General features: G+C 40.0%; 1 protein-coding gene across 1 annotated transcript in view; it reads right to left on the bottom strand.

The window, feature by feature from the left end:
- Positions 1 to 10,928: 10,928 nt before the first annotated feature.
- GRM7 (glutamate metabotropic receptor 7) overlaps positions 10,929 to 14,361 on the bottom strand; it is a 1,162,681-nt gene continuing 1,159,248 nt past the window's right edge. The window contains exon 10 of the mRNA XM_075553170.1: positions 10,929 to 12,089. Coding sequence (XP_075409285.1) covers positions 12,040 to 12,089 — 50 coding nt within the window. The 3' untranslated portion in view covers positions 10,929 to 12,039. The remainder of the gene's footprint in view (positions 12,090 to 14,361) is intronic.

Genomic DNA, 14,361 nt, shown 5'->3' with positions numbered 1-14,361 from the left:
TTGAGATGCTTACAATGCCACTGGATCCCAAACACTTCCCATCTACTGGATTGTGATCTTCCTGCATTCAGCATCTTTGCATGTGTTTCATGAGTGTGAAGAAGAATTTGTAGATTGGTATCAGACATATGGGTTAATATTGAACTATTGAACTTGATCTGGACTGGGCTGGGATGTTTTCTAAATGTACAATTACTCTTTATATAAAGCACTTTCTTATACACATAAGAGAGTCTATGAATTTATTTCTCTAGTCTACCCAAATTAACACACCATACTTTAATGACATTGCTTTTTCTGTTTTCTTTAGCTATTGTCTAGATTTCTCACGTGAACTTGGAAGATTACTGTCTAGCCAAAGGAGCCATAGTGGCACAATTTAGATGCTCATCTACTAACTAAAAGGCTGGTGGTTCAAATCCCCCAGCTACTCCATGTAAGAAAATATGTGGCAGTCTTTTTCTACAGATATTGAACAGTCTTGGAAACCCTGTATGGTAGAATTGACTGGATAGTAGTGAGTTTTGTTTGGTTTGGGTGTCTACCTTTACAGGTTAACAAGTCACATGAGAACATAGTTTGTTGTTGTTGTTGGTGGTGGTGGTGTTGTATTTAAAGAAATATTTTTTCTGAACACAAAGGGCAGAAGATATTTTATTACTGTTGTTTCCTAGGATCACAGAGCTCAGGGAAAATTTGACATTGTCCATACTTTACTAAAAAGTAGCTATTTCTTTGTTCATCTTCCCAGTGATTAGCTATGCTTTGTGAACTTGGGTATTTCTTGATCGAGACCATGTGGTGGACTTTCAATAAATTTCTGATTTTACATTTATTGGTTTGTGTTGTCACTTTAGGAAAACTCTGAGATTTCTTGGAAGGAGAGTACCAAGTTTTTCTTTTGGGGTATTTCTGGTGGATTGGATCCACCAACCTTTTGGTTAGTAGCCAAGTGCACAACTATTTGTACCATCCAAGGAATTCTGGGGTTATGAAGCCTGTATGATCATATTACATTTTTCTTCTTATAATTAATTTTCTTTGTCATATCCCACAAATATCTGTTTTGCCCAGAAAAACACGATGACAGTTTATTTGTTACCATAATATGATACAGTTATGATCACACCACCTCCAGTGACTTCCCTGCCTGTGCCTCTGTTGTGGATTAAGTACATCTCTGCAGCCAGTTCTTCTTGGATGCTGATTATCTGAATTATTGTAATTTCTATGTTTGTTTGAATAAAATGCAAAATTGAATATTTAGGAAATTATTATTTAAACCAATCTTTCTAAATTGCTGATGAGGTAGAGACAGGCATAGTCTTTATTACCTGACACAACAAATTAAGGGAACCCTGAGATTAAGAGGGAAGAATAGGCATGTAGATTACATATCAATTACCTGAAGAGGATGAATAAAGGTAGAGAGAAAAGAGGCAGTTGGAATGGGTGAATTGTCAGTAGGCTTGACACAGTGCAGGCATTTCAAACTTTTGCAAACTGTATTTGATTGAGACAGCAACAGGTGGGGGGCTACAGAAGAGGTTCAAGTCTCTCCTTGTTCACTAAACTGTCCTGTTTGTTGACCAACCCCCAGCCTCATCTATCCAGTTGCTTGTAATACTCTATCCTCACTTCATGCATCCACCCTCAGTTCTTACTCTGCCTGAGGTTGGAGACACAGTGATGTAGAAGATTGACATTCCCATAATTGATTGATAAGGTGGCTACAGAATTGAGCTTAAACATAACAATAATCGTGAGGATGGCAACGAATCAGGCATTGTTTTATTCTGTTTATTGGGTCAACAATTACTACCAGTTGCAATGAACTAGACAGCACCTAACAATAGCACGCAAAAGATGAAGTATTTGGAAATAAATTTAACCACAATAAAAAGTACAAAAAAGACCAAAAGAGACTAACATAAATGAGAACTTACCATGTTCATAGTTAGGAAGACCTAACTTTGTGAAAATGTCAATACTACCCAAATGGATGTACAGATCCAATATAATCTTGATCCAGCTCTTGGTATGAGATTCTTTACATTTTTGTTCATCTACGGTGATTTGAACTTCATCCTAGATTTCTTCTATTCCTGAATTAAGAAGCAGCAGTCCAGTAATATCAGAATGAAATAAGTAGGCCATGGATAAGTAGGCCATGGCTAAGTAGGCCATGGTTAACCACCCATCTGTGGAGTAATTTTCCAGGAGTAGGGTGATTTCTAGGAGGCCTGGTGGCACTGTGGGTTATGCACTGGGCTGCTAATCCCAAAGTCAGTGATTTAAACACACCAGCTGCACCTTGGGAGACAGATGAGGTTGTCTATCCAGTAAAGGTTTACAGTCTTAGAAACCCTAAGGAACAAGCTTCTGCCCTGCAGGATCACCATGAGTCAAAAAAATGCCATGGCAGTGGAAGTAGAGGTGTTCCCCAGGACACTGGTAGTTACATAATCTGTTGTCAATTTGAGTATTAAGAGTGAAGAGTTGGCGTTAAGCCTATCAATCATGTCCCTGCTCAATGACCTCATTTGGAGACACTAAGGTGACAAATAGCTCACTGGAGGTAGGACACATGCTTACTCCCTGAGAGAGAACCTGGTTGACAAGACAGAGGGAGCTACACTAGAGCCCTGGAGCTGAAGGTACCACGTGGAAAACCTTGTGAGTGCTGAGATGTCTCTACTGCCACTGGATCCACAAGGTTTTCCACCCACTGACCTGTGATTTTCCTGCATTCGGCATGATTGCATGTCTGCTTGAGTCTAAAGAGAAATTTATGGACAAAAATTCTACATACAGGGCAATATTGGATTTATAGACTTGATCTGGCCTGGGCTGGGGTGTTTTCTCAATATTCAATTGCTCTTTGTATAAAGCTCTTTCTTATACTCATATGAGTGTCTCTATGAATTTGTTCCTCTCATCTACCCAGACTAACATAATTGGCTATTCTAAAAATAGAAGTCCCAAGCAAATAAAAGTGGCTCTCATCCTTATCAAGGTACTTGATCTGAAAAATAGTGAGTGGTTCCTTCACTTAATTTTTTTATGATGAGTTACTGCTATTGACATGAGGTCATCCAGTAGCGGGGATATTGAACCTTAATCTTTTAGGTATCACAAGGAAGAAACAAGATTCATACTTCGTGGGATCTAGTGTATTAGAGCTCACCTTCTAAGGCAGTGGTTCTCAGCCTTCTAATGCTGCAACCCTTTAATATATTTCCTCATGTTGTGGTGACCGTCCCCCCAACCATAAAATTATTTTTGTTGCTAATTCATGACTATAATTTGCTACTGTTATGGATCAGGCGACCCCTGTGAAGGGGTCATTTGACCCCCAATGGGGTCACAACCCACAGGTTGAGAACCACTGTTCTAAGGCATTTGATTTGTGGACAGCAGCTGTGGTGGTGCAGTGGGTAAGTCATTGGGTGTCTAACCAAAAGGTTGGTGGTTCAGAATTACCAGCTGCTCTAAGGGACAGGGATGAAACAATCTATATTCTTAAAGAATTATAGTGGTGTGAACCCTACGGAGCAGTTCTATGCCCTATAGGTTTCTGAAGTTGTCTTGACAGAAGTGGGTTGATTTGACTGGATTTGTGAAAAGCTACCCCACGACTCCTGTCTTCATTTTGGGTCTTGACGAGTTCAGATGCCCTTTCAGTTCTTTATGTTAATTCAACAATTTAGTTATAATTATACACAAGCATGAGCAAGCTGAGCAATTTGTCCTCAGGAAGAATGTAGTTGAAAGTAGATTACAAGTTTCAAGCAAGCGTAGTGAGGGAAGTTTGCCCTCACCTTTAAACAAAACTAGAAAACTTGCTTAGGCATGTATTTAATGAGTTACTAAAAATAGTTACATGATATATACTTGCAAATAAAGTTACAAGTTGGAGTCCTGGTGACTATGACTCATGCTATATGGTCATGACTCATACACTCACCACTATGTAGTTAGGTGAAAGGCCAGAACCAATTCTGGAAGCTTTTAACCTATAATTAAGTATGGATTCTAATTGTAGTCTTCCTGAACCCCCATCCCCAATTTGCTTCCGTAGCAGTACATCGAAAGTGATGGATTGACTTGTGTAGTAGAGTTTAAATTCTAAGCACTAGGTTTGTGGAAGGCTGTGGTTTACAGTGGGAGTCCTGAATTATTTTTTTAATTTTCCACAGAGTCAGTTTCCACTGAGTTCTTTTTGACTATTGACTAGCAATATGAATAGCTTTGCCCTCAGAGAGTGTTTAAAAATTAATTTTTGCCCCTCCCCTCCCCATTTCAGGGAGGGGCAACTTGCCCTCAGGCACTTACCTGGCTGTACTCTTGATGGAAACTGGGGAGTTGGATGGTATGGTCATGGGTCATACTCTGACCAATTTGGTCTGAGGGTCTTGAATCAATCGTGTTAGATTTTCTAATCACAACCATGGCCTCTTTCCCACATCTGTAAATCAATCCACCTACAGATATCATGAAATCATCTGCCAACAATGATGACTGTTTGGACTTTGCAATATTTTCTTGTGTCTTACCTGCCCCACTTAAATGGTTCTGTGGCTGTGGATCTTTGGACATCATGATGGCCTCCTGCTGATTTTCCCTCATTTGCAGGATTTGTCTCTGTCCCATTTAAGGGAAAAATAAATTAATAAATGTGTCTCTATAAATTATATTTGAATTTGAGGTTTTTCCCTGATCATGAGTCACTGGACTTCATTGACCTCTGTATACAGTGTGCATACTGATGATCTCCTTCATCTGGGATAACTGCTTTTGTGTCCTCTTTTCCCTATTTAAGGCTTCATAAGAGCTCTACAGAACATATTTGAATCTGTTCTTTCCCCCCTACCACATGCCACACTAGAAGAACATTGTGTTTTTTAGGTGCCATCAAGTTGTTCCGACCCATAGAGACCTTATACACAACAGAATGAAACACTGCCTGGTCCGACGGTATCCTCACAATTGTTCCTATGCTTGATCCCATTGTTGCAACCACTGTATCAGTCCATCTCCTTGAGGGCCTTCCTTTGCTTCATTACCCCTCCACTGTACCAAAAAGGTGTCCTTCTCCGGGGAGTGTTAGACTGATGAAACCCAGAGCTAAAGTTCATAAGAAACGTAACTATCATAGGTAAAATTGTAGCTTACATTAGTAATGGCTTCTTGACCGTGACAGTGAAAACGACAGTAGGAGCGCAAGAGAGATCCAGGTGCTCTGCATTTTCTTGACCTGCTGGCTCTGTTATTTACTAATTACACAGGTGGCCTGAAGTCTTGGAGCTTCGGGAATGGCTTACACACTTAGGTTGATTCTTAGCCAACGCATCTCAAGAGCAACCTCCACCCATTTGTTCACGGAGGCTTACATACTGCTGAACAGATTTTAATGGAGTTTCCAGACTAAAACAGACTAGGAAGAAAAATCTGGTGACCTATTTATAAAAATCAGCCCGTCAAAATCTTGTGGGTCACAAAGATCTGATCATGAGCATAGCACACAACCAAGCAACGTGTACTGAGTATTGGGTCAACATGAGTTGAGAGCTGTGATAGTTAGGATTTATGTCAACTTGAGTGGACCAGCATTCACCCATGATCATGTAATATAGTTGTGGTCAACTTCGTGACAGGAAGAAGCCAAGCAATTAGTGTGGTCTTGATACCACTGAAGGAGGTTTCATTTGGGATATGGACTACTCTTAGTACGGACTGACAATGTCTTCTACTGCTGGATCTAGATCTCACATCTGGCTTGTGGGTCTCCTCTTGTATTGCCTTCTGATCTCAAGAGCCATCCTCAGATATCACACAAAGAATTCAATCAGCTCTGAGGCCACAAGGGATGAATTGTCTTCCTATTTCCTGTTGGTCAGGCCCTGCCGCTCAGGAGTCAGAAGCAGCCTTGTGCTCACATCAGACTCATGCACTGAATCATGACTGTAACTATGTGAACTAATTCTTGTTGGAAATTTCTTTTTACACACACACACACACACACACACACACACACACACACACAAACACACACACACACTCAAAGGTCACTGGTTTTGGTGTTCTGGAACTCAACAGAACACAGGGCCCTATGGAGTTTGGGGGTGAAGGGCACAGGCAGTAAAGAACAGAAGACAAGTATAATGCTCAATGTTCTTAGTGTTGAGAAGATATTGGGTGTATGATACCTAAACCATACTAAACCAACGGACAGATGACTTTGATCATGAGGATCTTTAAGGATAGAGTAGACGTGGCAGTTCCAGAGGGCAGTTTGGAGTGGGGCAAATGCAACCCATTAAGAGAATGACAGAGCTCTACAAGACTAAGCCCAAATCCCAAAGTCCTGAAAAAGTGTTTTAAAACAAAGTGTGAAGGAGCTCAAATGCAGCATTTAGCTTGGCATGACATGAGGCTTCTGCGATTTTGGACACCTTCTTTCCTTTCTTCTCATTCCTCCAGCAGCATGCTACCTGGAAGAGCGTTCTTTCAGGCTGGTCTGAAGTATCCACAGCCTAGCTGATAAATTACTTGTGTTAAAGATCCATAGAACAGCTGATAAATGACTCAAACATTAAGATCAGCAAAATAATGTCTCAGGGGTCTTGTCATTCATTGTCTTATTTCTATTATAGCCTGGTTTTTAAAATGCCAACCCTCAGAATTTGAGGGTAAGTTCCTAAATCTTCTGTGTTCATGCTCTATGAAAATTTCCTTTCACTAGACAGGCACTCTATATGAATTTGACCCAGAATGTTTGATAGGAGGTGACTGGAAGTGTCCTCTATTACTTTATGATGGAAATACAATGTAGTGAGGAGAATTGTATACTTTATTTAGATGTCACTTAGCTAGAAAACTCCCATAGCTGTGACCCTGAGCTCAACCCCTCTGTCTTGTCTCACAGAGCATGCTGTGAGAGTGCCCTGGGACACATTCTCCTGGGTACTAGGTTAGCTGGTGACCTGATTCTTATTCGAGTGTTAATGAATTTCCCAGGCTTCCTTCCTCCCCTCACAAAGGGTCAGAACCTACACTCCCAACCTGTCTCCCTGAGATTTAGGCTTCCTAAGGAATGGAAGCTCTCTAATATAAGATCTCTGTTAAAATAAAACTTTGTTGTCCTAGCTTGTGCTTATCATTTCAGCATTTGTGTCCATCTGGAAAACCAAAAGGGTTTGCTTCCGTCTGTACATATGTACTGTGAGAACAAAGAGATGGGGAGATTGGCCTTTGAGGGAGCATCCTCCTGTTCTCCGTTCCCATGCATGTGGAAATTAAAATTAGAGTCTTTCCAACCCAGCTGTCTGTAATCAGGCAACAGTGATTGGCAATGTGAGCCCTCGTGGGGTCCACCTACACGTGTTAGTTTCATTTTCAGGTGTGCTAACCAAGGCTTATCGCAAGAATCTACATCAGAGTTAGGCTAATGTCCCCCAAGTTCCTCAGCAATTGCTACAACTCAATTATTTCTCAGGTGATCGTTTTTCTCCTAGAAATTATGCTTGTTAAATTTAGTTAACCCTGTCCTAGCACCAGTGTCTGTAGCTCCTACTATTCACTTATTCTCTACTCTTGTAATATGATTTAAAAAATAATTGAGTTGATTCCAATTCATTGAGACCCCATGTATGTAGAATAGAATGACTTATATGATTTCCAAGGTTACTTTGATTGCCTTTCAGAAGAAGTTCTTCAGCTGTGTCTTCTAAGATGCCTCTGGGGAGGACTGAACTAGCAACCTTTTAGGTAGCAGTCGAGTAGTTAACAATGTTTACCTCTCAGGAACTCAGGAGGGTGTTAAACCTGCTCTAACAATCTTCAGCCTGCTCTCTATGTTGAGTGCCCCTCAAACATTTAATAAAAATAGTTTTTTCCATTTATAGCCACTTAATATAAAATGGTCAACCTCTCTTTTCTCCTCATCATTTCCTGAGTCTTCTTTGTCCTTATAGTCTCAGTTCCAGGTCCTCGTGATATGACACCTACTATAATCGTCTGATGTAAGTCATCTTGCGCTCCTTCAATCTTCTCGAGTTCTTACTCATTGACAAATATTTACACAGTGGCTCTCCGTGTCATCAGCTGGCGCATGACAGGGAGGAAAACATAGAATATCTAATCTTTGGATCTTACTGTGTAAGGGGTAAACAAAACACATACTTAGTGCAGGTAGTGGTAAGTGTTTTAAGGAGAAACAACACGTGGTAATGGATTCATTGTGTGAACACTGATGGCTAAATGATAGCATTTTTACCTTTCATTTGAGAGACACGAGTTCTATTCTTAACATACGGGTGACCCATCTGTCAGTGGATGCTTTTGTAATGCCATGATGCTGAGCAGGTTGAACAGAGCTTCCAATCTAAGGTGAATTAGGAATACAATTTTAGCATTCTACTGAAAATCAGCCACGGAAAGCCCTATGGGCCACAAAGATCTGGTCCCCAAGTTACTGTGGAACATGGAGTCTCCATGAGCTCAAACTATGATTATTAGCATCAACAAAATATACATTGGGGTGTGGGAGAGGGGATCTCGCTTTTAGATCGATTCAGGAAAGACCTCGAACACAATGATGTTTAAAGCGGGATCTGGAAGGAAAAAGGAGAAAGTTGAGTCATTCAGACATTGTGTCTGTGTGTGTGTATGGGGGTGGGGAGTGTGGTTGGAGGAAATTGAATTCAGTAAAAGAGAAGCCCCAGCCAACACCTTGAAGTGGAAGATGCTTGATATACATGCATTTGAAGAAGCTCGAGGAGGTTTGGGGAGCTGCTACTCAGCATGCCGTGCTGGGCTGATAATGCTTTCCCTCATACATCTCTCTCATGGCCACCGACATGCTTTCACTCAACTACTGAGTTGGGGGCGGGGTTGTGGGAGTGCCTACAACTGCATTTTGAAGATTTAATAAATTAATGTTATAAAATAACAAGAACACTGCCTTTAACATTGAATTCTAGAAGATTCAGCTCTTATTGTTGTCATTATAATGATCCTTTGTATCTCAGTGCTAAGCCAGGGTTAGGATGTAGAGCAAGGATCTTTCAAAGGACCACTTTCCAGTCCTAGTGGAATGACTTTCCTGACACCTACATACACTTGATTGTATTTTCGAATAATTCATTTGCAAAGAATTAGGTAATTTAGCAGCAATGAAGTTTTTTCATACCACAGTCAGAAGACAGCCTATGTTTCCCTGCTTTTCAAATTCTGTTTTCATGTCTGCAGTGTGAAAAACACATGAGCAAAACGACTTAATTTTCATGTTAACACAAAATACAGCAACCATGGTGATGTTGACGCTACTGGTAGACGTAGTAGTGAGGATACCAAGAGTTAATCTGTATAGAGATGTCCAGGCACCGTCTTCTAACAACTTTGCATAGAATTTTCTCTCTGGAGCTGCATAGCCTCCGAAGTTGGTGGTGGGTATGAACTCAGATGACAGTAGAATTCTTGTTGAAGTTTCAAAAAGTTGATGTAATTTTTGCCAGGGCAGATAGCAGGAGGAGCGGCGGAAGCCACTCCAAGTTGTCTGGCTCCATAATCAGAAAAGGTGGTAAATCCAAACACGTTTTCTTTGATATGCAGCATGCTCATTGGTCTCTTGCTGGAAGGAAGTCTTGAAAACCAAGCTCCCTGTCAGGGAATCTATTCTGACTCACGGGGAAACTGTAGGATGCAGCAGGACTGCCTCTGGGGGTTTCAGAGGCTGCAAGTCCTGACAGGAGCAAACAGTCTCATCCTTCTGCTGCAGAGAAATTGTTGTATTGGAACTGCTGACCATGTCCACATCATGCCCAGAACCCCTTGAAAGGAGTTTCAGAGTAAAGTAATGCACATGTTTCATATTCTTAGAGCCTAACAGAAGGTTTAGGGGTTCAAGTTCAGTTGGAAGAAAGGCCTGGCAATATACCTGTGAAAAATAAGCCATTGGGAATTCTTGGAACACGATTTTACGCTGACACATACGGGGTTGGCATGTCAGAGTTGGTTCCAAGGCAACTTTTAAACTGAAACATTTTTTGTAGTGATGTCCCTCTTTCCACTAAATTATAGTGGCTATTAATTGAAGCGATTCCCCCCCACCCCATTATTTTCTCCTTCTTTTGTCACCTTTTCTATTGTTGATAGGTTACTTGATGAGTAACTGCTTGAAGGATTTAAGGCCTCAACTTCCTTTATGGAGTTCAAAGTCGCCCAATTGGAGTAGTGGTTACGTATGGGGCTGCTAACTGCAAGCTCATCTGTCAAAATCACCAGCTGCTCCACAGGAGAGAGATGGGGCTTTCTAATCTCGTAAAGTTACAGTGGCAGAAATTCACAGGAGCAATTCTACCCTGCCCTATCAGGGTCACTTTGAGCCCAATGACTATGACAGTGGGTTTTTTGTTTGGGTTGGGCCGTGTGAACAGAAAGGTCTTTTTCTAGGAGGAAACTTTAACATGGCTGAGTTTATCATATATATGCCAGATATAGTTACACACCCCACAGCAGTTGGTGCTGAGTTGATCCTGACTCCTGGTGAATCCACATGTGTTATGTGGTGGCGCCTTATTCCATAGCATTCCAATGGCTACTTTTTAAAGGAAGTAAGTCCTTTCCCCAGGAACTTCTACATGGCCTTGAGTTCTTGACCTTCCAATTAGGAAAGGAGTGTGCTAATCGTTCACACTGACTAGGGACAACTGAGAGGCTGTGGCTGCTTGATAAAGCATCTGGTTTTAACAAGTTTAGTTTGGGACGTTGTTCCCTAATCCAGGGCTTTATGAAATACTTTGTAACTTGAAAGGGGGGAAACAACGGAAAGTATTTATTACAGAAAATAAAAAATTTAAACAAAGTATTTTATTGATATATTCTTGGACAATATCACAGAATCGAAAGAGAATGGAAAGGGCAAAATTCTCAGCAGGGGCTTTTTTTTTTAATCTCCACTAAATTGGCACATAAGCAGCAAGATTAACGAAAGTACTTAATTACAAACAGTAGAAAACATACATGCTTTGTATTTTTTTGTTTGTTTTTGTTTTTAAGTCCTTATCACACCGGTCAGTCGTAAGGGGCATGAACAAAACCTCAAGACATGAAAAATCCATATTCTTTTCTTCAGATAGCTTAATAATTACCAAAATTATTGCAACATATTCATATACCCTAATTAAAATAACAAAGGAAAACACAAACACAAATATTGAACATAAATTATTAACATGTACTGTGAAATACATTACAGGCATGCATTCCAAAGATCAAGACCTCTTTTCAGTTCAGCCAGTACCTTCCTTTCTTGTAGTCTGTCATTTGTCGACCAAAGATAGGTGGGACGAACTTCCTCAGCACAGTTTTTGGTCTTTAAATATCTGTTTTATCTTTAAAAAAAATAACATGATCTTCAATGATACTATACTCATAATTACACAGAGGTATACAGGCGTGTGTATTTTGATTTGCTTTCCTATACCAAGATATTTTTAAATTTTTATTTATTTTTTTTTAAATGGTTTTTCCCAAATATGCCATCATCTGGAGAATAGTGCTATATGAAAACAGGGCATTCGAAAACAAACAGTGAACCAAGGTGTGGCACCAGATGGCAAAATGCAAAAGTTTTCACAAACTGTACAGAAAAATTTCAAAACCTTGCAGCCTGGAAGTACATACATAGAAAGACGGGTCAGCCCCAAAACGGTCACGGTGGCTCGCTGGTAGTTCACCCCCAAAAGCCTAGGTGGGACTTAAGTCTCAACATTCCCATTTGTAGGGAAGGTCCAAAATTGCAGCCGGTTTGGCAGTGCTGATGCCACTGACTTATTAAGCCAAGATAAAGTAAGGATATTTCATAAAGCAGCTGTGTAGGACACTTGGATCCTCTATCATTGGTCTCCAGGAACTGCCCACTGGTGAAGCTCCTCTGGTGATGGTGAGTGGGCAGGACCAAAAGAGTCCTATGCCAGGTAGGGTGACAGAAAGCTGAAGGTCTTCCTCCTCCATGGCTCCATCAGATGGAATGGGTTAGATAACCAGGTTATTATAACTGACATACTTCTTTTTTGCAGCAGGGCCTGAAAGAAAAAGGCAGAAGAGTCAGTGGCAGAAAGGACCCTGTTTTCAGAGGTAGGAGTAGAATCAGTACTGGGAAGACGTGGGGTACAAAGTTTAGATGACGCCAAGTACCTTTGAGGAATGTTAAATTCAGGATCAGATCGGTTACTGAGATCTAACTTAGCCAATACCTTTGGATTCCTATGTCTATTTCTGTAATTCTTGTACAATAAAATCAATAACCAGCAATTCTTAAGCCACCGAGATCCTGTATTCTAAGATGGTTCTCACGTTCCTGTTCATGACTGGTAGGGTTAGTAAAGGTATGTGTCATGCTTCCTGATTATGCACCACTAGTCTTCAAAGAATCCAGCAATGCTGCTGAACATTGCCTTGTTTGAGCTTCCCTCAGATCTCATAACAAATGGCATTTGAGGAAAATATATTTTTGAGGAAAATATATAATTGGAATTAATTTAGGTTGACTACAGATTAGGTCAACCAGAATGACTTTTCCAGTTCTGACTCACACAATCACATTTTCAAGAACGTATTTTTATTGTGTAATCATCGGTAGGTTGTGAATGGCAATTTGCAGAACGAGGTTCCATTAAGGTTTGAAACTCATCTAAATCTGCCAGGTAGGTCAACATGCCCAACTTCCCTTTGATTTTCTTAAATGTGGAATATCTTTTTTATTTCCATTTTATGCAATGATTTCAGGACTCACTCACTCATTCATTCTGTAAATATGCATTGGCTGTCTATGATATGCCAGGTAAGCATGTATAAGATGCCACCAGTAAAGTCAACCCTAACCTATGCTCATGTTCAGGTAAACCAATCAACACACACAAGAACTCCAATGTATGACTGCTTTATGCTCTTGTTCTTTGAAATATTAATGTCAAATAATATACATCCATCAGAAAAATTGGAATGCTAAAAATAATATCCATTCACTGTATGGCCGACACTACAATACATGTTTTAATTGGTAGCTCCTTGTGTTTGCAAGTAACTTTGAAAGGACATGTTCCTTATTCATTAAAATGCAGTCGTTTTGCATCAACTTCCACTGGACGCCAGGTATTGATGGTTTATTGTATTCAGTCATTCTTAGATTTTAAATAGCATTGTTCTCTTAGCTCAAAGAAGTAATGTGGGTCCCCCTAGAACACTCAAAATAAAACTATAACAATATATTAAGAAGAGTTTGTATCCTAACTTCGAGTATTGCATTGACTATGTTATGCATGCTTAGATGTACATATACACAACACAGAAAGACTAATTTTATCAAACAAAAATGAAAATGTTCTCTCTGAAACATTGTGATTAAGACACATACATCTACATGACATTATCTTGACATTTATTAAGGTAAGTTATGGAAAAGAAATAGGAAATTGAGAGTTTCCTAGACTATCCATTCATTAGACTATTCATGACCTGTCCCCCACTCAATGAATGATGGTCTTAGGACTGCCCCAGTCTTCTAAGAAGGTCACTACGGTTGCCACTGTCTCATTGATTTCAACAACATGTTTGGACTTTCACTCCCATAAAGAGTTACAATCTTGGAAACCACAGAGGCAGTTTAACTCGGTCACTGTGAGTCAGAATTGACTAGATGGCATGGAGTTTGCTTTGTGTTTTGTATAGGTTTGAGACACAACGAGGAAAATTCTCTTAAAATGCTTCTTTAGTCTGGAATCTATTTTCAGTGTCTGATTTCAGTGTCCACTCTAGCTGGCAGTTACAAGTAATGGTCACAACATCCCTTTTTAATTGCCAACCCTTTACATTATCCTCTGGATGAAGGCTCAAAAGGAAACACGTTTTCCTGGTCCTGTATCTGTGACCACTTTTACTTGGTTGCATTCCGAGGGGAAATTTTGAATATTACTCAAATATTTTCCTTTAAGAGGCCAATTATTCTGCAAGCATCTTTATCAAAAGAATATGTAGGTATAGAACAATGTATTGTCACTTTATTGTTCAACTGAGTATTGTTTTGGATCAAGATGAGGTTATCTTTCTTGAACAATAAGTTGAAATGTTAAAAACAATATCCACTCACGGCATGCCAGATACTGTGCTAGATGTTTTGCATGGGTATCGTCTGGTGTTTTCAAAGAGTGTAAGAGGAATAATATTTATGATCCCCAATTCATGTAAGAAGGATATGAGTGTCCGACGAAGCAATATTTCAAAGTGAAGCTGTTCAATGCTTGGACCTTCAATTTTCTTATTCATGTAAGGGTGTGTTAAACTTGGACTTTTCTATCC

Source organism: Tenrec ecaudatus, chromosome 6 (genome assembly GCF_050624435.1).
Source record: "Tenrec ecaudatus isolate mTenEca1 chromosome 6, mTenEca1.hap1, whole genome shotgun sequence".
NCBI lineage: Eukaryota > Metazoa > Chordata > Mammalia > Afrosoricida > Tenrecidae > Tenrec > Tenrec ecaudatus.
This window is presented reverse-complemented; position numbering and strand designations above follow the sequence as displayed.